Source organism: Lemur catta, chromosome 2 (genome assembly GCF_020740605.2).
Source record: "Lemur catta isolate mLemCat1 chromosome 2, mLemCat1.pri, whole genome shotgun sequence".
Classification (NCBI taxonomy): domain Eukaryota; kingdom Metazoa; phylum Chordata; class Mammalia; order Primates; family Lemuridae; genus Lemur; species Lemur catta.
The window spans coordinates 147,200,635-147,228,167 of NC_059129.1; the positions used below are offsets into that span (position 1 = coordinate 147,200,635).

The following is a 27,533-nucleotide window of genomic DNA, read 5'->3' on the forward strand; positions in this document are numbered from 1 at the left end:
CCCAAGAAGACTTGAGCAAGTGGTCTCACTGTGGTTGGGTTACTGTTTGATTTTATACATTTCAGGAAGGCAGGAATTACATATAAAGTCATAAATCAATACATGGAAGGCTTACATTGGTTTCCCCAAAAAGGCCGGACATCTTGAACCAAGGCATTACAGGTTGTAGGTGGGTTTAAAGATTCTTTGATCTGTAATTGGTTAAGGAAATGAAGCTTTATCTAAAGGCTTGGCATGTTTTAAGTCAAGGAAGTCTGTTAATCAGAGACAAGTCGTCGGACATATACTCAGACTCAAGTGGTCTACTAAGTAAATTGATGACTTGAAGGCGTGGTTTAAGTTTTGCCTTGCACAGCCTTAGGCCCCTTAATGAGTTACGAGGGATATCTACAAGAAGGGAGGGGGGCATGATGAGGCATGGCTGACCTCCCTTCTCACCACTATCAACTCAGTTTTAGGAGGGGGTCCATTCAGTCAGCAGGTGGGGGCGAGCCTTAAGATTTTATTTTAGTTCACAGTACTTATTCAGGTCTCTCCATAGGTTAATAAGGTACAAGATACTGTTCTGGGTACAAAAAAGTATATAATATTTCTTATCCTTAAGAAGCTCACAACCTCACTGATAATGCAAAATACAAAGAAAACACACAGCACAACACATGACTATGGCTAAATGAACCATAGAAGGGAGAGATCAAGGCTTGCTGGAGTCCAGTCAAGCACCAGGAAGCGGACTAAGAGCTACAGATAGTGTCTGTGACGAAAGTGTCTGAGATGGCAGTAGCAACGCTAGCATAAATGAATCTATAAACACAGGCCATTTGTTTTTGTTTTGTTTTCCTTTTCATTCTGCATGCTTGAAGATCAGCTCACAACATTCATTGCTAACATGATAAGGAATACTTGCTACCCCGTGCCGGGCAGTGCTCATGCATTTACTTCATCAATCTCCCAACATCCCTAAGGTGTAAGCACTATTATTATCCTTATTCAATTTTACAATAGAAACTGCTGCTGAATTGTCAAATAAATTGCCAAACCGCTGGTTGGTTAAAAAAAAAAAAAAAATCAATATTTAAAAATCATCATCTCGCCTACGTCTTCAAAGAACCAATTAGAAAAGGCTATGGCAAGGCGGCCCCGCCCCGGAACTCTTGAAGAGCTAAGCCCCTGGTTTCCCATAATCCAAGCGCCTAGGGAAGTCCAGGAAGCCACTGTGCGCCCACACTTCCTATGGCCGCGCCTGCAGCGCGGGCAACCTGCTGAAGCCCACTGCAGAACTGGCGGAAGTGACGTTATCAACGCGCGCCAGGAGTTCAGCGGGGTCGGGCAGGGGCGCCGTGGCGGGCGCCTGGACCGTCAGCGGTTTAACTTCGTTCCTCGCGCCAGTAGTGCTCTCTGCAGTGACTCCAGGTAACGACTTCTTTAGGTTTTCCTTTTTTCTGAGGGCCGAGGCAGCGGCGGCCACTGCGGCGAGGCTTGGGGGCGCTGACGGGAGGAGACGCGGAGTGGTCGCGCAGGCCCGGCGGGGGACGTTCCTCCGCTCGTGCTGCCGCCGCTGCGGCCTGTACCCGCCGCTGCGGCCTGTGACCGGCCGTTGGGCCGCAGCTCCCGCCGGTCCCCTGCGCTGCTGCGGTTCGAAGGGTGCTTTCCGTCCTCCGAGTGTAGGTCCAGGGCGCTTGGAGCGGCCGGGACCGGAGAGTCTGGCGCATCGAAGGCCCGGAGCTTGCCTTGTCCTGCTGCCCGCTTCTCCGTGTTAGAAAGCGCATTCGGACCCTGGCCTGCGCCCGCCTGTTTTGCTGCCAACAAGGGTAGTTTTATTATAAAATTGTGCTTGCGACTTTTAGACATTTCGTCAAAAACCTGAGGCTTCTGGCACGGTGGCAGTTAAGATACACACTTACTTACAAGGCCTCCATCTCTAGGCTCAGGCCAGTGCGGTTTTCCAAAACTCGAGGTAGGTTTTTCTGTGAAGGATTATGCTTCATTGAGTTATGCAGACACTAGAAGGCTATGCAGAGTTAATTTGATGCTTCAATCTCCAGGAGATGAAGACTCTCTGAAAACAACCCTCTTTTCTGAGGGTAAATTGGTGTGGTAATCAGGTAATTGGTTGAGGTTTTATGATATAGGTGAGGAAAGATGGTCTGTGCCATTGGTGGAAGTGAGAGATGAGCTCAGAATAGCCTGACAGAAGGCCCCGACTTGATGTAAACCCAACCAGGTTTCCTCTGTAGTCTCAGAGTTCGCAAAAAGTAGTCTGCTGCCCCTAAAGGGTTTGATAAATTTCTAATCATAATTATGGATGCCTTATATTCTCCCCTCTTTATCTCTTGCTTCAACCATAGTAGTGACCCCTTAAACTGATCTTCCAGTTTTACTCCCCTCAAATTCATGTACAGTATTGCTAAATTAGATTTATTCATGCTGCACTTCAAAAATTCTGTAGCTGTTCTTATTGCCTATGTAATAACATCTAAAACTCCTGATAATATGACCCCACCCGTATGTGCTGTCTCACCTCCTGCAGTTATCTTTCATATAATCAAGCTAAGCATGTCACTTGCATACTGCATGCTCTTTCAGTCTTTGTCTCTTTGTGCTTGATTTCTCTTTTGCCTGAAGCTCTGATTTGTGAATTCCTACTCACCTTGTTAAACCCAAGTTAGATGGGTCTAACCTGCTTTGTGAAAACACGGTCCTCTCTTCATTGTAGTTGGCCTCTAGTCTATATACCGTCTCGTCCACAGTGTGTGTGCATTCATACTGCGATCACATACTATATGTCAGGCATGGTGCTAGGTGCAGAGATCGCAAAGATATGTATTCTGTTTTCTTCACTTAAAGAGCTTAGCTTAGTGCATACCTGCTATTACCATGTTTTATAGTACTTATTTGCATACTCTTCAGTGGAACTCTCTGATGCCTTTTCATCTTTTTGTCTGCATCACTTCTATTGTTATAGGATGTCAAAGTATAATTTTCTTATGTCTCTGCTATATTTTCAGGAGCAGAGCTTTCTTTTTTTCTTTCTTTTTTTTTTTTTGGTCTGTTTTTTAGTGATAAGTATGTAGGATAGATAGTCTTTGAGGTCTTTTGCCCTCTCAAAATGATTGTCAGATTCTTCCATTCATTCAGCAAATGTCTTGAGTGTCTACTCTGTACCAGCACATGCTTGAAGTGTATCTGGGTCTTTGGTCATATATGACTTGTAACTTCGAGATCTGTAAGTTCTGTGTGAGAATATTTTATTAGGTGATAAAAAATGTTTGAAGTGAAATCTAATAATAGCTAATATTTGTCCTGTACTTGCTATATAATAAATAGACATTGTTTTTGTTGTGTTAACTCAGTCACTGACTCTATATTGACTCAATCAGTTCTCGCAGCAACCCTGAGCAAGTTATGGGTCTGTCTGAACTGAACAAAAGATCTTCCAGCAATCTCTTGGTTGTTTCATGGGAAAGTAATTTCAGATGTGTACCCCAGTAAAGAGATGGTGATTTAAGAAAAGCCAAATACAGGCAAAATTTGCATTAATGTGTTCTAAAGAGGTAATGTCGTTACATTTATAAAAATACGATATTTTATTTATTGTGTATCTGTATAGCTTCATTCACAGTCTTTCATGATAGCAGGAGCTCAAGAAATGATCACAGTAAAGCATATTGGGTTCAATTCAATATTCATTGAAATTTATGCCCAAGACATTGTGGTGGATATAAAATTGAATGGAATATTTAAAAACCTGAACTTGGCCTAATAGTGCTGTGTACACAGTGCTTAATAAATGCTCTGATATTACAGTTTGCTTAGGAATTCATTTTCTCTAGATGTTTTCTTGCAAAAGTTTTTAAGGCAGGTTGTGACACCTTAATTTTGAGTATTATCAGAGTATTTAATTTGAACATGTAGCAAAACAATTTTTGGTTTTTTGGCAATTTTGCCTGAAATCACAGGAAACATGGAAGAAATAAAGCTTTAGGATTATAAGGTAAAAAGAGATGTATTCCAAAATAGCTTCATTGGTTTTCTTTTTTTGTGTTTTGTGTAACTGTGGAACTTGCTTATTAAGACTGTACAGTTTACCTGGGTCCTTACATTAAACTTAGACTTTTTTCAAAGCAGCATCCCTGTTTCTTGGTGTGTGAAGACAGCCTGAGGAATTGAAAAAGCTACTGAGAAGAGTGTGCTGGGGATGCTCTAGGCAAAGACTGGATGCTGAGACAAGTTCCAGTCCCAGGGCTTTGGGTTTTCCAAGAAGAAACCGAACATCATGGATCAGAACAACAGCCTGCCACCTTATGCTCAGGGCCTGGCCTCCCCTCAGGTAACGCAGCAGGAGGGAGAGCAGAGGGAGGGCAGGCACATCTGCACTGCGACAGTGCCACAGGGTCAAAGGCAAGGAAGGGCATTTAACAATTTATTATTGAAAATGATTTTATAGATTTTTTTAAGTCTCCTTTATTATGTTGAGAAGTTCCATTAGGCTTTGAATAGGCAAGATAGTATTTTACTTGGGGGGTGGTAGTTTGGAAGCTATATTTTATATTTGTCTATAAAACACTTAATCTTTGGATAAACACGAGAATGTTCCAAATGATTATATATGGTCTTTGATTTTGAAAAGCACCCTCACCAAATCGTTTTCTAGTTTTATCTTTTCCATTTTATGTTTAAAGTTATAAATCACAGATCTAATTTAAAATTTTTCAATAACTTCCTAAGTATAATTTATATACAATAAAAATGTCCATTTTAAGTATATGTTTTAATATGCCTGTTTAAGTTATAGAACATTTCAATTACCCAAAAAAGTCCCTTCTTGCCCCTTTGTAGACACTCTCCTGGCCCTAGGTAACTGCTGAATTTACTTCTCAACACTAATGATTAGTTCTGCCTATTCTAAAAATTGGTACAGATGGAATCATACAGTGTATGCTTTTTTGTGTATATATGTCATCTTAACCCAGTGTAATGTTTGTATATCAGTACTTAATTCCTTTTTATTGCCAAGTAGCACTCCATTGTGTGGATGTTCCACAGTTTATCCATTCTCCAGGTACTCACGTTTGGGTTGTGTCCAGTTTGTGGCTATTATGAATAAAGGTACTATAAATGTTTGTGTACATGGTATTTTTATTTCTCCTGGGTACAAACTTAGGAGTGGGATTGCTAGGTCATATGTCAGTATCTGTGTAACTTTATAAGAAACTGCCAAACTATTTTCTAAAATGGCTGTACTGTTTTGCAGTTCCACCAGCAGAATAAGAGAGGTCTAGTTGATCCACATCTTCACCAATACTTTGGGTTGTCAGTATTTTTACTTTCACCCATTCTAGTTGTTGCTTAGTAGTATTTTATCGTTTTAATTTTTATTTTCCTGATGCCTAACGATCCTGAGCATCTTGGCAAGTGCTTATTGGCCATTTATTCACAGGCACACCTCGTTTTATTGTACTTCACAGGTAACGTGTTTTTTGCAAAGTGAAGGTTTGTGGCAACCCTATATCCAGCAAGTCCGTGGGTGTCATTTTTCCAACAGTATGTGCTCACTTTGCATCTCTTTGTCGCGTTTTGATAATTCTCATAAAGTTTCAGACCTTTTCGTTATTATTTTCTCTCTTTCGGTGATCTTTGATGTTACTATTATAATTGTTTTTGGGTGTCACGAACCATGCCCACCCATATAAGATGGCAAACTTCATCGATAAATATTGTGTATGTCTGACTGTTCAACCGACCAACTGTTTCCCCATCTCTCTCCCTCTCCTCAGGCCTCCCTATTCCCTGATGGGGATCAGGCCAAGTAATAGCCTTACAAAGGCCTCTAAGTGTTCAAGTGAAAGGAAGAGTCACACGTCTCTCATTTAAATTAAAAGCTAGGAATGATTGAGCTTAGTGAGGAAGGCATATTGACAGCTGAGACAGGCCGAAAGCTAGGCCTCTTGTGCCAAACCCTTAGCCACGTTGTGAATGCAAAGGAAATTTCTTAAAGGGAGTTAAAAGTGCTGCTCCAGTGAACACACAGATGATAGGAAATTGAAACAGCCTTACTGCTGCTATGGAGAAAGTTTGAGTGGTCTGGATAGACGATCTAACCAGCCACAGCATTCCCTTAAGCCAAAGCCTAATCCAGAGCAAGGCCCTAATACTCCATTCTGTGAAGGCTGAGAGAGGTGAGGAAGCTGCAGAAGAAAAGTTGAGGCTAGCAGAGGTTGATTCATGAGCTTTAAGGAAAGAAGCCATCTCCATGACATAAAAGTGCAAGGTGCAGCAGCAAGTGCTGATTGATGGAGAAGCTGCGGCAAGTCATCCAGAAGACCTGGCTGAGATAATTGATGAAGGTGGCTACACTAAACAACAGATTTTCAACGTAGGTGAAGGCTTTCTACTGGAAGAAGATGCCATCTAGGACTTCCATAGCTAGAGAGGAGGAGTTAATGCTTGTCTTCAAAGTTTCAAAGGACAAGCTGACTCTCTTGTTAGGGGCTAATGGAGCTGGTCACATTGAGTTGAAGCCGATGCTCATTCACCATTCCGAAAATCATAGGGCCCTTATGAATTACACTAAATCTTAAGACACAGGTGCTGCATATGGGGGGGAAAAAAGAAAAATGAATTATGCCAAATCTACTCTGCCTGTGCTCTAAATCTGTGGTCCTCAACCCCTGGGCTGTGGACCAATACCAGTAGGTGCCCTGTGAGGAACCAGCCGCACAGCAGGAGGTGAGCAGCGAGCAAGTGAAGCTTCATCTGTATTTATAGCCACTGCCCATCACTTGCATCACGGTCCGACACACACCACCCCACCTTCTGTGGAAAAATTGTCTTCCGTGAAACCTCTCTCTGGTGCCAAAAAGGTTGGGGACCACTGCTCTAAATGGAACAACAAAGCCTAGGTGACAGCACATCTGGTTACGGTATGGTTTACTGTATATTTTAAGCCCACTGTTGAGATCTATTGCTTGGGAAAAATTTCTTTCAAAATGTTACTCCTGAGGCTGGGCGTGGTGGCTCACGCCTATAATCCTAGCACTCTGGGAGGCCGAGGCAGGAGGATCGCTCGAGGTCAGGAGTTCGAGACCAGCCTGAGCAAGAGCAAGACCCCTGTCTCTACTAAAAATAGAAACAAATGATCTGGACAGCTAAAAATATATATAGAAAAAATTAGCCGAGCATGGTGGCGCATGCCTGTAGTCTCAGCTATTTGGGAGGCTGAGGCAGGAGGATTGCTTGAACCTGGGAGGAGTTTGAGGTTGCTGTGAGCTAGGCTGATGCCACGGCACTCTAGCCTGGGGAACAGAGCAAGACTCTGTCTCAAAAAAAGAAAAAAAAATGTTACTCGTGGCTGGGCATGGTTTCTCACGCCTATGATTCTAGTGCTTTGAGGGGCCAAGGTAGGAGCATCTCTTGAGGCCAGAAGTTTGAGGTTGCAGTGAGCTATGACTGCGCCACTGTTCTCCAGCCTGGACAACAGAGTGAGACTCCTTCTCTTAAAAAAAAAAAGAGAAGAAAAGAAAACCCAAAATATTACTTCTCACTGGCAATGCACCTGGTCACCCAAGAGCTCTGGTGGAGATGTACAAGGAGATTGATGCTGTTTCCATGCCTGCTAACACAACATCTATTCCATAGTCCATGGATCCAGAAGTAGTTTTGACTTTCGAGTCTTATTATTTAAGAAATGCATTTCATGAGGCTCTAGCTGCCATAGATAGTGATTCCTCTGATGGATCTGGGCAAAGTGAATTGAAAACCTGGAAAGCACTCTCCATTCTGCATGTCATTAGGAACATTCACGACTCGTGGGAGGAGGTCAAAATAACAATATTAAGAGGAGTTTGGAAAAGTTGCTTCCAGCCCCATGGACGGCTCTGAGGGATTCAAGACTCGAGTGGAGGAAGTAACTGCGGGTGTGGAAATATAAGAGCACTAGGATTTAGAAGTGGAGCCTTAAGATGTTGACTGAATTGTTGCAATGTCATGATCAAACTTAAAACAGGTGAGGAGTTGCTGCTTATGGATGAGCAAAGACAGTGGTTTCTTAAGATGGAATCTACTCCTGCAGATGCTGTGAACATTTTTAAATCACAACAACAGTTTTAGAATATTACATAAACTTAGTTGATAAAGCACTAGCAGGGTTTGAGAGGATCGACTCTAATTTTATTTTATTTTTTTGAGACAGAATCTCCCTCTGTTGCCCTGGGTAGAGTGCAGTGACCTCATAGCTCACTGCAACCTCCAACTCCTGGAAGTGATTCTCCTGCCTCAGCCTCCCGAGTAGCTGGGACTACAGGCACACACCATGATGCCCAGCTAATTTTTCTATTTTTAGTAGAGATAGGGTCTCACTGTTGCTCAGCCTGATCTCCAACTCCTGACTTCAAGCAGTCCTCCCACCTCAGCCTCCCAGAGTGCTAGGATTACAGGCGTGAGCCACCACGCCTGGCCTGACTCTAATTTTGAAAGAAGTTCTAGAGTGTGTAAAATGCTATCAGATAGCATCACATGCTACAGAGAAATGTTTTTGAAAGGAAGAGTCAAATGATGTGACAAACTTCATCGTTGTCTTATTTTGAGAAATTACACAGCCACCCCGGCCTTCAGCAGCCACTGCCCTGAACAGTCAGCACCGTCAACATCGAGGCGAGACCCTCCACCAGCAAAAAGATTATGACTTGCTGAAGGCACAGATGATGGTCAGCATTTTTGAACAATTAAAGATTTTTCAGTTGAGATAGTACATTGTTTAGACAATGCTGTTGCACACTTAACAGACTACAGTATTGCATAAACACAATTTTTATATGCACTGAGAAACAAAAATTGGTGTGAGTTGCTTTATTGTGGTGGTCTGGAACCGAACCGTCAATATCTCTGAGGTATGCTTCAGTCTTCATTTGTAAAATAAAATGTCCTTCACATCTTTGCCCATTTTTTTTTTTTTTTTTTGAGAGAGAGTCTTGTTCTGTTGCCTGGGCTAGAGTGAGTGCTATGGAGCCAGCCTCGCTCACAGCAACCTCAAACTACTGGACTCAAGCGATCCTCCTCCTCAGCCTCCCAAGTAGCTGGGACTACAGGCATGTGCCACCATGCCTGGCTAATTTTTTTTATATATATTTTTAGCTGTCTAGATCATTTCTTTCTATTTTTAGTAGAGATGAGGTCTCGCTCTTGCTCAGGCTGGTCTCGAACTCCTGACCTCGAGCCATCCACCCACCTTGGCCTCCCAGAGTGCTAGGATTACAGGCGTGAGCCACCGCGCCCAGCCCCCATTTTCTATTAGTTTATTTGTTCATCTTTTATTGATTTATAAGAGCTCTTTATGCATTCTGTTTACCAGCCTTTCTTAGGTGTATATATTATAGATTTTTTCTCCCAATCTGTGGTTTATCTTTGAATTTTCATAATGGTGTCTTTGAAAGAGCCGAAGTTATTAATTTTTTCTGAGGTCAGATTTATCAGTTTTTCTTCATGGTTATCTACTGTGTTATACTAAAGGAGAAAGTGATATGTATAAGAATAGCAGGTTCTTCCCTAATAATGTTTAAAACCTCATTATACTCAGACACATCTCACCTGCTCTTCCACCAGGCCAGGCGCACACCACTCAGCACCAGCCAGCCTGACTGTTGTTCTCCTTGTTCTCACAGGGTGCCATGACTCCTGGGATCCCCATCTTTAGTCCGATGATGCCTTATGGCACGGGACTGACCCCACAGCCTATTCAGAACACCAGTAGTCTGTCTATTTTGGAAGAGCAGCAAAGGCAGCAGCAGCAGCAGCAGCAGCAGCAACAGCAGCAGCAGCAACAGCAGCAGCAGCAGCAGCAGCAACAGCAGCAGCAGCAGCAGCAGCAGCAGGCAGCCCAGCAGTCCACGTCCCAGCAGGCCACGCAGGTGGCCTCGGGCCAGGCCAGCCAGCTCTTCCACTCGCAGACTCTCACCACGGCACCCCTGCCGGGCGCCACACCCCTGTACCCTTCCCCGATGACGCCCATGACCCCCATCACACCCGCCACACCAGCCTCTGAGAGCTCTGGGATTGTGCCTCAGCTGCAGTGAGTACCTGGGGTGATGTCCTCCTGCCGCAGAGGGCTCCTCGGAGCTGGTTCTTGTGCTTTGTTTTCAGACAGGTCTGTTTACTTCAGGGAGGGGCACCAGGGGTAGCTGTGTAACAACTGGCTTTCTCTCTCCCTTGAGAGGGGACGCAAGGCTGTCTCATGAGTCAGTGCCTTCAGGGAAAGACTCAACATTTTCAGAACTGTGGTCAATAGTGTTTATACCCTTGGACCAACAAAATTTATTCTGGATTTCGTTACTATTATGTATCAGGTTTGCTAGGTCACGACTATGTAGTCTCTTTCCCCGGTGATAGCGTATGTCTGTAGTCGCATTGTCAGTGTGGGTCACGGTGCTTCTTAGTTTTCTACATTTTTACCATGGGGGCTGCATGTAAGTCAGTCTGGGAAGGTCTGTGTCCTTCCCACGGGTGAGGAGGGCTGTTCTTATCCTAAATGGGCTTTTCTACCTGAATGAAGTGGGTCCTGTGTAGGGGGGTAGGAAAAAATTTCTTCTGAAAAATAGGCAGATATTTCCAGATATTAGTCCATGAGAAGTATATAGCTTTTACTTTTAGGGAGTTTATGACCAAAGTAAAGGGTTCTTTGTAAGCCCAGCACCGCCTCAGTTTCCTCGCACGGCCACCTCCTTTCCTCCTCCCTTTCAATCTGGCATTTCCCGTTTGCACACGGTCGTCCTGTCAGCTTGCGATTGTCATCTGTAAACCTCCCGTCATCTTTGGAACTGAGTGATGCGCAGTCGTGGATGCCCAGAGACCTTCATCTGGCCTCCCCGGTTTTGTTTGACCCCCACACACTATTTTAAAAGCAAAATAATTTTATTTCTAATGATTTTAGAGAGATATGCACTTGTTAGTTCACCTTTGTCTCCACCGCTTCCAGTTGCCTTGTGTGCTCATCTGACTCCAAGGATGTTTACGTTTGCACTTGACACTGCTTTAAATCAGTGCGGGTCAGGTGATTTTCCTTCCCAGTGCCGTAGCTGTGCCCACGACCCATCTGGTCAGCTACGTTCCGGAGGGTCCACTGTCTACTAAGAGCCCCACTGGGTGGTAATTCAGTGCCCTCTAAATGTTGTAGGCTTATGGATAATTAACATAAATATTTAATACTTAATGAAAATATACAGGAATACATTTAACAGTTATGTGAATAAATTTATGATAGATACATCAAAATTTACTTGATACAGTTCATAAGTGGGCAAATGCTAAAGGTAGGTGTGTCTGCCAAAGAAATAGATGATGTAGAACTGAAGACATTCACTGGGTTGATCGACCCAATTGCTTTACAGCTGTGTATTAAAGAAGACTGCCATTCTCTTTCCCACAAAATTATGAGCCATCAGATTTTCAAAAGTATTGCACTTGGACAGTACAAGAAAAAGAACCAGAGGCAACAGTGAGCCAGAACCTACCGGCCATGTGTGTGAGGTGTGGAGTCAGCGTTCCCAGGATGACAATATTCCCGGTCCACAAGTGACAGCTGATGAGCAGTTGATCGCATTCAAAGGGCAACTGGCCCATTTCAAGTACATATACTTTCAAAACCAGAAAAATACAGAATAAAAATTTGAGTTTGTTTAAATTTTTATTAAAATTCTTAATATATTTGGTTTTCACTTTATCTTAATTGTTTTATAAGTCACTTATAAAATAATTTAAGAATACTGAAATATGAAAAGGGTCCATTGGACCCAGATGGCTAACGATGGTATCTATTTATCCTGATTTACTGAGGGTTAATCAGAAGAAGAAGCAGGTTTTTTTCTTTTGCCAAAGATACTACTTTCTTTTCTTTCGAAAGATACTTATTTTTAGAGGACTGTGGAAGTCTGTGCCTGCCGGTTTTCATTATAAATAGTGACTCTTAGGAGTTGGGTGCTGTGGGGGGGGCGGCACTTTGAGAGCTCCCAGGAGAGAGCTGAGCTTGTTTCAGGGAAGGCTGGGGGCACGGTTCCCTCACTGAGGGGCCCTGTGCGTCCTGAGCGAGTTGCACGGCCTCGAGGCCTCAGCCCATGTGTCTGAATATGGGGTACGAGTGGTCACTCCCTCGTAGTGTGCTGCGAGTGTTCAGTGAGGCCGTCTACGTAAGGTGCTCAGTGTGGGCAGGCGCGGTGGCTCACGCCTGTAACTCCAGCACTCTGGGAGGCCGAGGCGGGCAGACCGTTTCCGCTCAGGAGTTTGAGACCAGCCTGAGCAAGAGAGAGACCCCATCTCTACTAAAAATAGAAAGAAATTATCTGGACAACTAAAATATCTATAGAAAAAATTAGCTGGGCATGGTGGCCCATGCCTGTAGTCCCAGCTACTCGGGAGGCTGAGGCAGGAGCATCGCTTGAGCCCAGGAGTTTGAGGTTGCTGTGAGCTGGGCCGATGCCACGGCACTCTAGCCCGGGCAATAGAGCAAGACTCTGTCTCAAAAAAAAAAAAAAATTCTCAGTGTGGTGTGTGATACTTTTTGAACACTTAATGTCAGCAATTTTTAAAAATGAAAGCTTAGTGAAAGAATCAGATTTTGAGGTAATCATCTAATACCTCATTGTATAAAAGTTAAATAATTTAAATAATCATGTTTTCTTTTCAAATTTCTTGCAGAAATATTGTATCTACAGTGAATCTTGGCTGTAAACTTGACCTAAAAACCATTGCACTTCGTGCCCGAAATGCTGAATATAATCCCAAGGTCAGATCTATTTTAATGTATTTCAAACTATATAATGAAAAAGGAATTTACTTCTGAAATTTCCTAGATTAAAGAGTTTGTGTTATGCTTAAGTTTCTTGATACCAACAAAATGAGGATCTAAAGTAAAATGTGTATTGTTTTCTATCTTGGATATTTAGCGAATAGACCAATATCATTCATTCGACTCGTATGTTATTGAGTATCTACAATGGAGGAGTCCCTAGGAATATAGCAGTCCACAAGTTAAACAAAGTTTATCTCTACATTGTAATGGGGATCATATGAAGTTTGAGAACAGATTCTATAGTATGACCTGTTTATGATTTGAGAACTATAGGATAGAATGACATGGTATCTGGAATTTACCTCAAAATAACCCTGTGGGAGAGTTGGTAAGGGAGCATATGGATGAAACAAGATTGACCAAGAGTTAATGATTGTTAAGTTGGATGATAAGTACAGGAGGTTTTATTATAATCTATTTTTCTACCTTTGTATAACTTCTAAGTTTTTTTACAACAAAAAGATTAGGAGAGAAAAAAACTCCACAAAATTTCTAATTTTAAGATAGCAGCCTGAGTATGTGTTAAAGGCTTTTGCACCTACGTCAGCAGAAAAGTTTTTTTTTCAAAATAGAAAACATTTGCATTAAGAAACGAGTGGGCGTTCTTAGAGGCCCAGTCAGCACGGAGGCGTCTGAGTCTGAGGAAGGTCAGGCTGAAGAGCTCGCCCTACGGAAGACAGCTCCCCCCGTGGGGCTGTTTGTCAAAGAGCCGCTCAGCACATACTAACTTTTATACATGGGAAACCAACATTAAGTTGATTTCATCTAAGAAAGGAAAAATAAATTCTATTTAAGAAAAAGGGAAGAAAGCATAAGGAAAAACTAGGGACAGTTTTTAAAATAGTCTTTTCATTTCTTGCGTAAGCTGCTGTCCGTGGCAGCTGGCAGAGAGGCCAGTCGGGCTTTTCTGCCCTGTGGCAGTTACTTCTGGATTCTCTGGAAACCTTGAGAATTTACCCGTGAGTCATATGTGACAGGCTGCCTCTGTATATGGCTGTCAGTGTCAGTGTTAGGGCCTTTTCCCTAGTTTCGCCCAGTTAACACCATGCCCTTACCAGTGTATCCGAGTTCCCCCTTGCGGTTAAACTCTGAGTGCAGGTTGGCCATGGGGGCTTCACTCCTCACATAACTTCGTTAGTTGAATGCCGTTTTGAGGTGTTGGCTGTATAGGGGCATTTAAGCGCCGGGATGTTAGACAGTAGAGGAGGAGAAAACAACAATAGTCTTGAATATCGTAAGAAACATGTGGAATCTGCTTCATTTGTAGTTTGCTCAAGGCTAACCAGGAGCATAACTCCCAAGCATTAGCTTGGTCAGTTTTAGCTAACCAACTTTTTTTTTTAATTGACTGATTATTCTACTTTTCTTCTCTCTGTCTACACAATATTTATCCAGGCATTAAAAGATGAGTTAACTATTATACAATTCTCACGAGGCTGGCCAGTAAATAATTGTGGATGGTCCTGTTATCTGGGACTCTTTTAGCCAATACATTTATGATAATTTGTTGGGCTTCTTAAGCTTGAGCTGTTCCATTTGCCTTGTGAGCCGTAGTCTAGATCACATATTTTAGTATAGGAACTCCTAGCCAGGGTAGAAATTTTTGTACAAACCATTGAAATCCATATTCTTATAATCTTTTTTGATAAGTTTCCATTTCAGTGTCTTAATTAGGTGTATTCCCTGAGATTTTTGTTTTGAAAGCTCGGAAAACCTGGATAAAAAATTTAATGGTGGAGCAAACAGCAAAAAGGGGTTAATATTAAGGGGAAGAAGTGAGAGGAAGAAGAGGCTGTAAATAATGAAACAAGTCTGTTCTGTCTTGGGTCTTGTTTTGAAGGTGTTGGGAGAAGGCTGTATTTTCAGGAGTCGTCACCTTCTGGAGGCCTTTTATTTTATTTTATCATATTGTATTTATTTATTTATTTTTTAAGAGGTGGAGTCTTGCTATATCACCCAGGCTGGTCTTGATTTCCTGGGCTCAAGCAATCCTCCTGCCTCGGCCTCCCAAGTAGCTGGGACTGCAGGTGCCACCACCACGCCCGGCTTCCTGGAGGCCTTGTCATGAGACTTGGCGTCTGTCTCCAGGCACCACTGATACCTGGTCGGAGGATTCTGAGGACATGTAAACTGGGGAAGGAGTCCGTGTATCTGTATCCTGATGCCTGAAAATTGTACTTTAGTTATGAGCATCTGACAGGTTTTATTCTAGGCAGTTTTGAGGCTGACTTCCGTGGGTGGCTTTTCCATCAACTGTCTGCTGCTGTGTATTATGTGGAGGTATGTGCTGTGGTGTGTTCTTTGGAAATGTAGCTTGTACCTGTTGGGCATACGACACAGGACACATGGCAGTGTATAGGATGTTAGTTTGATGGTATTCGACAAGTCAGGGTGTAACAGGTTGAGACTGTTAAGGAGCCAGGTCACTTCTCAGACAGTGAGAATTTGTGGGTTTTGAGGTGTTCACCTTGTCCTTAGGGCAGGAGTAAGACTTTACACCAAGGAAAACAGCTCCTTCTGGAAAATGGACTGTTTTAGCATTGGTCTTTTAACAAAGGAAAGCTTCAATCAACCCGAAAAATTATTTACGAACTATTACTAGGTAATCATTTGCCACATAACGTGTCGGTCAGTGATGGACTACATATATGATGGTGGTCACGTAAGAGTCGTAGCCATCGTGATGTCCCCGCGCAGCGCGGTGCCTTTTCTACGTTTCGATGCACACACGCTGTCCCAGAGTCACAGCCACCTGCAGTCTTCGTCACAGGGGCAGGCTGTGCAGGTTTGCAGCCTGGGGGCCCCAGGCTGCGCCACACAGCCTAGGCGTGTCGTGGGCCACGCCATCCAAGTCTGTGCACACACGGTCTGTGATGTTCACAGCGATGAAACTGCCTGACAGTGCGTTTCTGAGAACGTTGTTAAGCGATACATGACCGTGTATCTAATGAAATCTAAGTGGGAGCCTAGAGCCTAGAGCCTTGCCTTCTCCTGGCTTGTGATAATTTAAGGTAAGGCAATTCTCAGGAACCCTGTGAGTGCTCAAGTAAAATTTTCCCACCAATATTTGTTTAAAGTCTGAATGTACCTGTCTCTGTCATTTTTCTTGGTAGTTGTAGCTTTTTGTTGTGTATGTGTGTGTTTCCACATGCATAAGTACTTATATGCATAAGTATCAAGTTTTGGGTGAAACCAAGCCATTTTGAGATATTTAAGGTAAAATAAAGAGAAAAAAATGGTAACTAAGTTTCTCCTCCCTCAACCTAGAAAAACATTATATATCATCTTTGTAACAGCAGTGGTGGCAAAAGCTGTCAAGAGCTGTTGGTTTGCACGAGCCAGGGAAACTGCTTTTCTCCTAAGGGATTTTTTTTTTTTTCTTTTTTGAGGCAGAGTCCTGCTCTGTTACCATGGCTACAGTGCCGTGGCGTCAGCCTAGCTCACAGCAACCTCAAACTCCTGGGCACTGGGCTCAAGCGATCCTCCTGCCTCAGCCTCCTGAGTAGCTGGGACTGCAGCCATGCGCCACCATGCCCGGCTAATTTTTTCTATATATTTTTAGTTGTCCAGCTAATTTCTTTCTATTTTTTAGTAGAGACGGGGTCTCACTCTTGCTCAGGCTGGTCTCGAACTCCTGGGCTCAAACGATCCGCCCGCCTCAGCCTCCCACAGTGCTGGGATTACAGGCGTGAGCCACCACGCCCGGCTGCTCCTAAGGGGTTTTAATCTTAAAATTGATATTTGTTTCAGAAATCTGATTTCCTAAAGTCATAGATTAATTTTTAATGTTTTAATTGGGGTAACCACAAAAGATAGAAAACTTTTCTATTTTCCTAAAGAGATGAACCCCGAAAGATTATCTACTGTTAATTCAGATATTTATTTTTGAACATCTAGTGAGATGACTATCCTAGAATGAGCTGTTATAACAATGTTTATAACGATACTTAGAAGTCACACTATATCAATATAAAGTATACCTTCATTATTTTAAGCATATGAGTCATTATTGAGTTATTCATATTAGGATTTATCATCAAAGCAAAACAAAATGAGGCAAGCTTAGATTTATTTTGATAGTCAAGATTTTTTTTAAAGGGAAAGGAATTAAAGTAGATTGATTTAGATTGGAGTAGTAAACAGTTAGATAGGAAGAAGACAAAAGAATTTTATGTGTGTGTAGGGGTGGTGTTTGGCAGATATAGCAGGTAAGTAATTAGCTGTGGGTTGAGAGGAATGTTAAATAATGGACTTAGGGGCATTTCTAAATCCCTAAAACATAACCTTGTCTTTTACGTACAAGTGAGAAAGACTTCTAGCATAGGTAGAAATGTACAAAGTCAGGGTTGCTATAGTAGTTAAGAAAGAAAATAGCTCATTTAGTTTTGAGATGTTTTAGTCTATTTGGTCGAGCTAATTGAAATATGGAGAAGATCAAATATGTGTAATTATTTAAGAGGCCCTTCCTTTAAGTTAAGAGAATAAATCTTTGTAGTTACCCAATGGCTATTTAGATAACTGCAAAGGTATTTAGTGGTAGAGGAGACCTAACAGTTTCATTATTTTCAGAGTGAGAATTTAAGGAGGAAAAAAAAGATTTGTCAGAATTCTTGAATCTTTTTTATCATTTAAAGCTTTTTCCTTTGACTTTAAAGTGTAGTATTGGCATATTAAATACAACAATGTATATATCGTGTTGAGTGTATGATATTGATAAACTAGCAATTTCCTTGATAAGGAGACAGAATATATATTTTGGCTATTTTACCTCAGGTAGTCTCAACCATTATTATTGGTTATTACCTTTAGCCAAACAATTTAGTTGTGTTTTCTCCAGACACAAGGAAATCTATTAGAAGGCAGTGACCAGGAAATGTCTAGCTGTCTGTCTGTCAGAGCACATTGTATGTCCTGTTTGTAATTACGTCAAATGGCAGAAATGAACGTGTGCCCTAACAGCATCCAGACGCATTTCTGTCTGCCTCACGGGCACCACACACTATGAAAAGGAGAGCGAGGGAGGAAGAGAAACTGCTTAGTGACCACTGTTGTTCCATTTACCTTAAATTGTCCAAATATGCCAAGATTTTGTAATATTTGTCTAAGATCTCAAAGGTAATTAAGGATCTGCAAGTCACCATGTAACTACTCATAATGAGTCTGAATGGCATATATTAATAGCTTTATAAGAATCTTTCATCTGTCGTAATTTTGTTTAGTTAAATGTATAATGTTGCCGGGCGCGGTGGCTCACGCCTGTAATCCTAGCACTCTGGGAGGCCGAGGCGGGTGGATTGCTCAAGGTCAGGAGTTCGAGACCAGCCTGACCAAGAGCGAGACCCCGTCTCTACTAAAAATAGAAAGAAATAATCTGGCCAACTAAAATATATATAGAAAAAAGTAGCCGGGCATGGTGGCGCATGCCTGTAGTCCCAGCTACCCGGGAGGCTGAGGCAGTAGGATCACTGAAGCCCAGGAGTTTGAGGTTGCTGTGAGCTAGGCTGACGCCACGGCACTCACTCTAGCCCGGGCAACAAAGCGAGACTCTGTCTCAAAAAAAAAAAAAAAAAAAAAAAAAATATATATATATATATATATATATATAATGTTATAATTTTATGCTGTTTAATGAAGTGATATTAATTAGCCAATAAAAATAGTAGAAGTTGTTTAGGAAATTCAAAATAATTAGGCTTTTTCTGGGACTTGTGTGAACTAGAATTTACTGCTAACATTTTAAATGGTGGTAAAATCACAGAGCAGTTTTTAAACTAAAATCGTTAAAGCAATCTGTCAGTCATCTTGATTAGAAATATATGGATTTTTTCTTATGAAATTAAAGATCATATCTTAAATTTTTGCCTGTAATCTCAGCACTTTGGGAGGCCAAGGTGGGAGGATCACTTGGGCAACATATCAAGACCCCGTCTCTACAAAAAATTTTTTAAAAAATTAGCTGGGTGTGGTGATGTGCACCTGTACTCCCAGCTACCCAGGAGGCTGAGGCAGGAGGATTGCTGGAGCCCAGGAGTTGGAGGCTGCAGTGAGGATGATGATGCCACTGCACTCTAGCCTGGGTGACAAAGTGAGACCCTGTCTCAAAAACATTTTTTTTAAGTTATTTGAAAGAATGTTTGCTTTTTATGATGTACCTAGCAACTGAGGCCATTAATTCAAGCCACAGTTGAAATATTTTCCCCTTCAGTTACAATTTTAATAGGAAAAAATTTCTCAAAGAGCTATTTCTGCTATTTTATGTTTCAAACATAAATAGGAAAAAAAGTTAAAACTTTGATTTCTTTCCCTTACTTCACATTTATGTAAGTATTTACTACATTAATGTTGTTTCTAAAGGTGAGTTGGAAGTAGGATTTTATTTCATTGCATATTGATATGCTTGTAATCTGATTTAATAATTTCCTCAGGTAGAAAAGGCTAAGGCTTATCAGTTTATTTGCCTAAAAGTAATACAGAAAATGTGTAGTTAGAGAAGCTGGTAATGATAAGTAGCAAATATAAGATGGAAACAGAGGTGCTGGTTTTTAATGAGAATGTAATTAGAAAACCAAGTTTTACAAACATGATTTATCTTCTGTTGCTGGAATACTCATGAGAAGGTGTACTCGGATCTCGGCGTAGCTTACTTCATAGGTACCACTGGTGTTTTCTCCTGCTCCCCACGCAGAGGGGTACCTGTTAGGAGTGACGGAAGTGAATCCCGTACAGGAGTGCAGGACAAGCATTTTGATAGCTACGCACTAGGTTCTTCCCACTAGCTGTGATGTTCTTTGTCAATGTCTAGTTCTAACAAAATTGAGCAGTTTGGCATGACCTCACTAATGATTCTCTCTGACCATTTTAGCGGTTTGCTGCTGTAATCATGAGAATAAGAGAGCCACGAACCACGGCACTGATTTTCAGTTCTGGGAAAATGGTGTGCACAGGAGCCAAGAGGTAGCCGTAAGGAATTCATTCTCCTGGTCTATGGGTTATGAAAGAAAAGGTGATATGTTATGGTTTCTAGGTTATTAGGCTAGCACTTTAACGTTTTATTTTTGCTTTCTTATAAAAATGGTTGATTCTAATCACTTTAGACAGCAGTGATTTCATTCTCTTAAAATCAGGCATGAATTTTGTACATGTATTACAATGCTTATTCATACAATTCATTTGCATTTTATATACGTTCGATATAATACAACATCAGAACTGTTAATAAAGATCCTTTTATGTAAAAGAAAATTTTTATATAACACAGATTCATCTCCAAGTGAAAAAAAATTGATCAAGAATTACAAAACGTCAAAGCTGACGGTGTAAGGCCGTTGCAGACCTTCTTGACGCTGACAGCACGACAGTAGCACATCTGTTGGTCACAGAAACCTGCCATCCTTCACGGAGCCAGTTTTAATGATGAGTGTTAGAGTTACGTAGGTCTCAGGAGTGCACCCTGCCCGTGAGATGTTGTTGGAGTGACCCTGTCTGAAGGTAGCACTCTGCGGAGTTCAAGTACCTGGTTGCAGTCAAAAACTAGGGGAAAGTTAGTAACCTTAGCTTCATAAATCTTGAACAAACAAAAAAACTCTTTAAATAAAAGATGATTAAAATGTACTTGGAGGTGTCAACACATAGAGAGGCTGTGGATGTTTTTACTTATTCTGAACTTTGAAACTGTCTTTTAATGAAGGGAATGCCATTGGTGTGGACATTCTGGCTCCTGGTCTCTGATTTTTTTCAGAAGGCAGGACATGGGTCTTTCCTCCTCCTTGGCTCCAACATGCAGTAGTACCTATTTACGAGCCTTTGTATTTGCTTGTTTTCCCCTGGATAGAACATCAGAAACTTTTGGTTTATAAAAGGATGCCAGATGTTTCTGTTTTTGCCCAAAACAGGCCTTTCATGCAGCATTTAGCCCTCTTTGTCCCAGAGCATCTGCAGACTGACTATTGTATATCTAGTTGGGTGATGATTTAATCAAGACAAGAAACCACAAATAAATTAATTTTCCTGGTGGGGCGGAAGGCACTGCATGTATATGTGCTAAATTCTTGTCCTTCCTGATCCCTTGCACGTGACTCTTGCATTGTGCTTTTCTGACATAAGCTCTAAGTTGCTAAGTCATGGTTTTATCCAACAAATGACATCATAGGAATGGATAAAGGGAGACTTGATATAAAAGACAATAGAATTAGTGAATGCATTCTCCAATAATAAATCTCATTAATATTTTCCTGTCAAAAATGAAGCCTGTTAATTTCATCTCAGTAGAAATTTATGAGTTAAAATATAAAAGCAGTAATGATGATAATGATGACATCATATTTCACATCCTTAAAATCTAGGGCTATCAATTTGGTGAATTGAAAGGGTGATCATTTTGGTAGGCCCACAGTCTTCTGTCAGGGACACAGGAATACTTGATAGGCCGGGCACAGTGGCTCATACCTGTAATCCTAGCACTCTGGGAGGCCGAGGCGGGAGGATTGCTTGAGCTCAGGAGTTCGAGACCAGTCTGAGCAAGAGCAAGACCCCATCTCTACTAAAAATAGAAAAATTAGCCAGGCGTCATGGCACACGCCTATAATCCCAGCTACTCGGGAGGCTGAGGCAGGAGGATCTCTTGAGCCAGGAGTTTGAGGTTGCTGTGAGCTAGGTTGACGCCACGGCACTCTACTCAGGGCAGCAGAGTGAGACTCTGTCTCAAAAAAGGAATACTCAATAGTAAAATTGTTAATGTCATTCTTTTTTTTCTCTTATTGGAAGGGAGTTGACCAGTTTATGGTCTGTTTATTAATTTTCTAATGTGGACTTTTTATAAGTTACTTATCTAAATAATTATTTTAGCTGGATTTGAGTACAAATAACTCGTCTTTCTCCTTTCTCTAGTGAAGAACAGTCCAGACTAGCAGCAAGAAAATATGCCAGAGTTGTACAGAAGTTGGGTTTCCCAGCTAAGTTCCTGGACTTCAAGATTCAGAACATGGTGGGGAGCTGTGACGTGAAGTTCCCCATCAGGCTGGAAGGCCTCGTGCTCACCCACCAGCAGTTCAGCAGGTGAGTCTGACGTGTGTCACCGTTGCTTTTGGCAGCAGGTCATTGATGGCCCATTGAAACATTGTTCAGGACAAGACACGTGTAAAATGTTGAGCATGTGGGAACAAATGACGTCATAGTCGCATGTATTGTCGCGTTTTCTTCCTTTTGTTCTCAGTGGTGGTTGTCACCCTCACCAGCTCCCGGCTTCTCAGGCCACTTGGTAACACCCAAAACTCCCCTTTGCTGGAATGAATTTGATTCCCCTTCTCTATGTTTTGTCGTTTTATTGCTCAATAAATACACTTTAAATGTATGAATTGAACCTACAACCTCTTGTATCAGTTTTTTACCCTGTTTGAATCTTTTTAGTTTATGGCAGATCTACCAGCAAAGTGTCAAGTTGAGCAGCAGGAACATTCTTTCCAGTTGTCTCCCTGCGACTTGCAGGTGGGGACTCGGGGCAGCCCCTGCCTGCCGTGCAGCCTCATGCCCCGTCCCCTCGTGCTCTCTGCCCACGCGGTGCCCCACGGTGCCCTCTCGCCCCAGGCCTGCACTCATGCCACTGGGATGCCTGGCCCACTCGCCTCACCTTCCACCTGGGAGGCTCCCACTGGAGCTACGGACGTCCACCTGTGCCACTCTTCCTCCGAGAAGCCTATCCTGGTTGCCAGGCCAAACACACACCCTGTCGCCAGCCTCTCCGCACTGACAAAAATGAGATCACCAGGGTTAGCGCAATGGCCAGCAGTCATTCGGTCAGACAGTTTAATGGGGATAGGTTCGTTCTCAGGCTGGTCTCTGGAGTACCACTTTGGTTCAACTACCCAACCACAATTGACATCTAGAGAATACTTCGGTTTAAGGAGGTGGAATATGATTAAAAGGTAAACAGTCACTGTCAGATCTTAGAAATGTTATTAATATTATTGGGCTAAGTCGCTATACCTAAACTTGTCCATGATGAATCTTGACAAGAATCAGAAACTGCAGAGCATAAATACAAAGCTCTTGTTCTTATGTTGGAAAATTCAGATTCAGTAGAAATGGGGTAAAGTGAGAGCACAGACAGCCTCCTGTCGACTAGCTGGTCATCAAGTGTCGATTATGAGTTGGCCTCACTGGCTTTAGGTATTTTCTCCTTTGATGCTATCTGAAGAACTACTTCACCTAGTGATCAGTTTGCTTGTTTATTTAGCATTTTTCCCTCATACAGGTCCTCAGTTTATCTAAAAGTATGGGAAGCTCTTAACTTCTAAACTGTTTTTGCCATTTTCCTTCTAGTTATGAACCAGAGTTATTTCCTGGTTTAATCTACAGAATGATCAAACCCAGAATTGTTCTCCTTATTTTTGTGTCTGGAAAAGTTGTATTAACAGGTAAGTTATAACAGAAAGTAGCACCTTAAAGTTTGAAAGAATGTCAAGGATGGCATTTTCTCAGTGTTGGCAGTGGGCTGGCTACAAAGGCCTCCCAGCCTGACACTCTGCTGAGAAACATGCCCCCTGGGGGGCCAGAGTGAGAGGGGGGAGGTCTGCCCACCTAAGCCGAGGGGAGGGGAGGGGAGGGAGCCGTGCACCGAGGGAGGACGGTGTTTTTGTTGGGATCAGTCCCCTTACGCTGTGGGCTTCTCAGCACTGTCGTGAGACAACCAGAAGGACTAAGAAGAGCTTAGCTGAAGGCAGCAGTCCAAGAGTAGGACCAGTAGGACCAGGCGTTCTGCTGCCCTGGTCAGGCCAGGGCTTGGTTCAGCACCAGGGAGAGGCTGTGAGGATGCGCCCGTCGTGGAGAGCCGAGCGGTGGAGTGGGAGGCTGGAGCCACCTGGTGCAGTGCTTTCGTACTTTAAAAAAACATTCTAAGAAAATAGTGTTTTAAAAACAAAAACAGGATTGTGACAAGGGGTGCCTGTGTCTGTTAGTTTGGGTATGGAGAGAATTGTACTTGCGACTTCGTTTAAAGGTCACACTTTTGCCTTAGTCTGTCTAGAAACGCCGTTTCAGACTCACATCTCCACTCCAACTTGTCTTCGCAGGTGCTAAAGTCAGAGCAGAAATTTACGAAGCATTTGAAAACATCTACCCCATTCTAAAGGGATTCAGGAAGACAACGTAATGGCTGTCACGGACCCCCGCCTCCCTCACCCTCTTGTTGTTCTAAACAAATACATTCTGGTACCTTTAAGTGGTGATGTCGTGAGAAGGTGGACATTCGGTTGCAGGTGGCGGATCCAGGCGGTGCCCTTCTACGCGGCCCTGCTGCAGGATGCCAGAGGGGGCCACTTGTGCACTGAGAACACCGCACAGGTCACCGAGAGCCCTGCTGCCCATTTATTTATATTTAGATCCTAGACACTGCTGTTGACAAGTTGGGTTAAGGGACAGAACTTCAAGTGTTAAAGCCACCTCTGTAATTCATTGGACTTTTTAATTTTTTTCCCCATAAACCACAGTTTTTATATTTCTATCAGAAAAGTAAAAATCTTTTTTAAAAGTGTTGTTTTTCTAATCTCTAACTCCTATGGGTTATTTCTGTGCCAGACACATTCCTCCTTCCAGTATTGCAGGACAGAGTAGATGTATTAATGAAAACAAATGGCTGTACATATTTTTCTTTCTTCAGAGTACTCTGTATAATAATGCAGTTTATAAAAGTGCTAGATTGTTGCTATAAATGATACCTTGTAAGAGTCATGTGATCATACTGTTTAAAAAAAGTTGTATTTTAGATACAATGCCTGAAACCAATCTGGTGTGTTTGCTTGTTGTTTGCTTCAGTCACTATTCATGAATACGGATGAACTATCTGAGATCTCGTGGCTGCTCCAGAAACACGCACTTACTGCCTTCCCTTTGGAGCACTCCTGTTTCCCAGGCACTTTGCGCACCGCACTGGCGTCCTCACAGAGCTGCAGCTGTTGCTCTTCAGAGGGACTTGCCTGAGGTCACGGGCCAGTAAGTGGCAGAAATGGTGCTGTCCAGGCTGCCAGTGTTCTGGTGTAACTTTTTTGGTGAGAGTTTTTTTTGTTTGCTGTCATTTTCCTCATGGAGAATCAGGTGGACTTTTGTAGGTTCTTAGCTTTCATTGTTCGGGTTTTGTTGTTACTGTTGTAAAAGTACATTTTCAGTACATTACAGGTATATAATCAGAAAGGAGAGGTCTTTGCTTCCTCTCCCTTCCACCTATTTCCCCAAGGTAACCACCAGATTAGTACGTATCTTCCAAGCCCTGTTCTGTGCAAATTCTATCCTCTGGGCTTGCTTTTGATCCCATTTTTTGAAAAAAACGCTAAAGAGTATGTTCAATTTTACAGCTTTCCCTTTTTTTAGTCAGTAAATGTATTAGTATTTCCATGATTGGGAATTAAGGGACTCTTATATACCTTCATTTATTGCACCACTCCCTTAATTATGGTAATATATATTATCTCCAGTCTTCCACTGTTATGAACAGTCCTGCAGGGAGCAGGCTTGTATGTGTACTGTTGTGGATAAGTACTGGTGTTTCTGTAGTAAACTTTTCTGGAAGAGGAATTGCCGTGTTAAAGACTATTTCTGCATTCTAGGTTTTGATAGGTCGATGACCACATTGCGGTCCAAAGAGCAGGGTATGCAGAGTGCCCTTTCCTGCATTTCCCAGGCATTGGTGATGCCAGCAGTGTGTGGGTTTGGAAAGACGTTCCCGTATTCTCGCTATCCCAGAGGGAAGTGTCTTGTCATGTATGCAGGTCCATGTGTGTATATTCCTCAGTAAAGTTTTGTTTTTTTCACGCAAGGCTTTTACATTTTGTAAAAGTTAATTCCTTAATTCCTAAGTATATTATGGTTTGTTTTATTCATGGAACTTTTTCATTAATTTTCACTTTAAAATTTATTGTTTTCTGTCTTATTCCCAGTTTACTGAACTAATTACTGCTGTTGATTTAGTTGACTGTATTGAAAGTTCTGGCATGTAATCATCTGTAAATAGTAATTTTTATTTTTTCCTTTCCAGTATTTCTTTCTCTTATCTCAGTGGGTAGGACTTTAATGTATGTAACTTTTTGGAAATCTTTCCTTAAACTTTGAGTTGTAAAAGACAGCACATACAGGCAGCCCAGCAAATGTGCAACTCAAAGGCAGACGTCCTTGCAGCCGTCACCAGGTCAAGAAATAGAACTTGCTGCCCCAGAAGCCCCCTGAACTGCCGGCCAGCCACACCTCACTCCCCCAGAAAGGAACTAGCATCCCAACCTTTGTAGTGATTAGCTACACAGTAACCTAGGTTAGTCTTCCATTTAAAGGTAACTGGTGTTTTTATGTGTTTTAATCTTTAAGTTCCCTCCATCTCTTTGCCTTCAAATCTGCAGGCCACTGAGTGGGTGGAGCTTCTCACAGTTACAAACTCCTAGTGCAGTTCAGTGTGTCCCTCGACTGTCTTCCTGCAAGTTGGCACAAATGTTTGCTTCTTTCCCTAATTCAAATTCAGAACTACAGGATTTTTATTTAGCCAATTCTATATCATATATACTTTTACACTGAGAATAATTTTTGAGAACATGGAGGATGAATTAGAATATCCCATAATCACTAATTTAATCTATATTATACATGCAACATTCTTAAGAGTGACAAAATACTACCAATATGATTTGCCAAGAACACTTAAACATTAGTTTTTTGCTGTGACCTCTGAAATTGTCAAAGGGCCAGAGCAGCACTCAGTATTGGAAGTGGAGAGAGCTGCCGTTGCTCCCTACGGTAGGGGAGCCCAGCAGGCCTCACACCGAGCAGGGCCGAGCACAAGGACTGGCCCTCCACACATCTGTGTGGAGTGCGACTTGCTGTGCTGTGTGGGTGCGACTTGCCGACTTGATCACCTTGTGGTTTTCAGTGTGTCTTGACGTTTCTAGAGGCAGCTGAGTTGCTTAATGTATTTTTTATGTTGTACTGCTAATAGTATAGTTGCCTTTTTTTTTTTTTTTTTTTTTTAACACAGTTGCCAAGTTGGTGCCGATGGGGACCAGCCTGTCTCTCTCTTTTGATACCACCTGTTCCAAGCAGAAAGGTCCTGTCCTCTCCGGAGGCACTGACAGCTGGCATGGCTGCACCAATAAGCCTGCAAGAATGCCCGGGCATCCTGTGATGTCCCCATGACAGCTTTTACCATAGAAAGACCCGAATGTGTTTGCTTTAAAAGCCCTCATTGGGCAGAATGTACACATTTTGCGTACAAGGAATTATTCATAATTTGGGACACGAAGGCCCCACTAGTCCAGTTTCAAGCCACTGTGCTTTCCCACTGAGCATTGTGACCAACTCTTGCCACTAGGTGATGATAAAAATTCCCTTCCAGTAGCCGTAACCAGTGACATACCCTCGTTATGGGAGACTCCCATGGACAGCCACCCCAGGTTCAAAACTAATGCCATTCTCTCATTAAAAAGTAGCCATGGGAATGCCATACTGCACTTACCCATGGGGTGCTATGTGTACCTATATACACGTTGCTATTAATATAAATTATACACACACACACATACACAGTATAGTCTAATAGGCCAGGACTTTCTGATACACAAGTGTAGTGAAATAGCCAAGTAGCCAATGACTTCAGAAAGTGATGTTACCTTTGAAAAGAAAAGAGGATTTATGGTGGCAACGAATTTCAGAGTTAACAGGGACG

General features: G+C 42.3%; 1 protein-coding gene across 2 annotated transcripts; it reads left to right on the forward strand.

The window, feature by feature from the left end:
* The first annotated feature begins 1,282 nt into the window (after window positions 1–1,282).
* Window positions 1,283–25,703, forward strand: LOC123633474 (TATA-box binding protein). 2 transcript variants are annotated; one of them, XM_045544763.1, is made up of 8 exons: window positions 1,283–1,413; window positions 4,129–4,330; window positions 9,660–10,066; window positions 12,685–12,772; window positions 19,701–19,792; window positions 21,725–21,892; window positions 23,156–23,250; window positions 23,905–25,703. In XM_045544763.1, the coding sequence occupies exons 2-8, from the start codon at window positions 4,277–4,279 to the stop codon at window positions 23,982–23,984; spliced, it is 984 nt and encodes a 327-aa protein (XP_045400719.1). In that variant the 5' UTR covers window positions 1,283–1,413; window positions 4,129–4,276; the 3' UTR covers window positions 23,985–25,703. The 2 variants fall into 2 exon arrangements, with proteins under 2 accessions (XP_045400719.1, XP_045400720.1); XM_045544764.1 differs by having other exon boundaries at window positions 1,292–1,413; window positions 4,126–4,330.
* The last annotated feature ends 1,830 nt before the right edge of the window (window positions 25,704–27,533 follow it).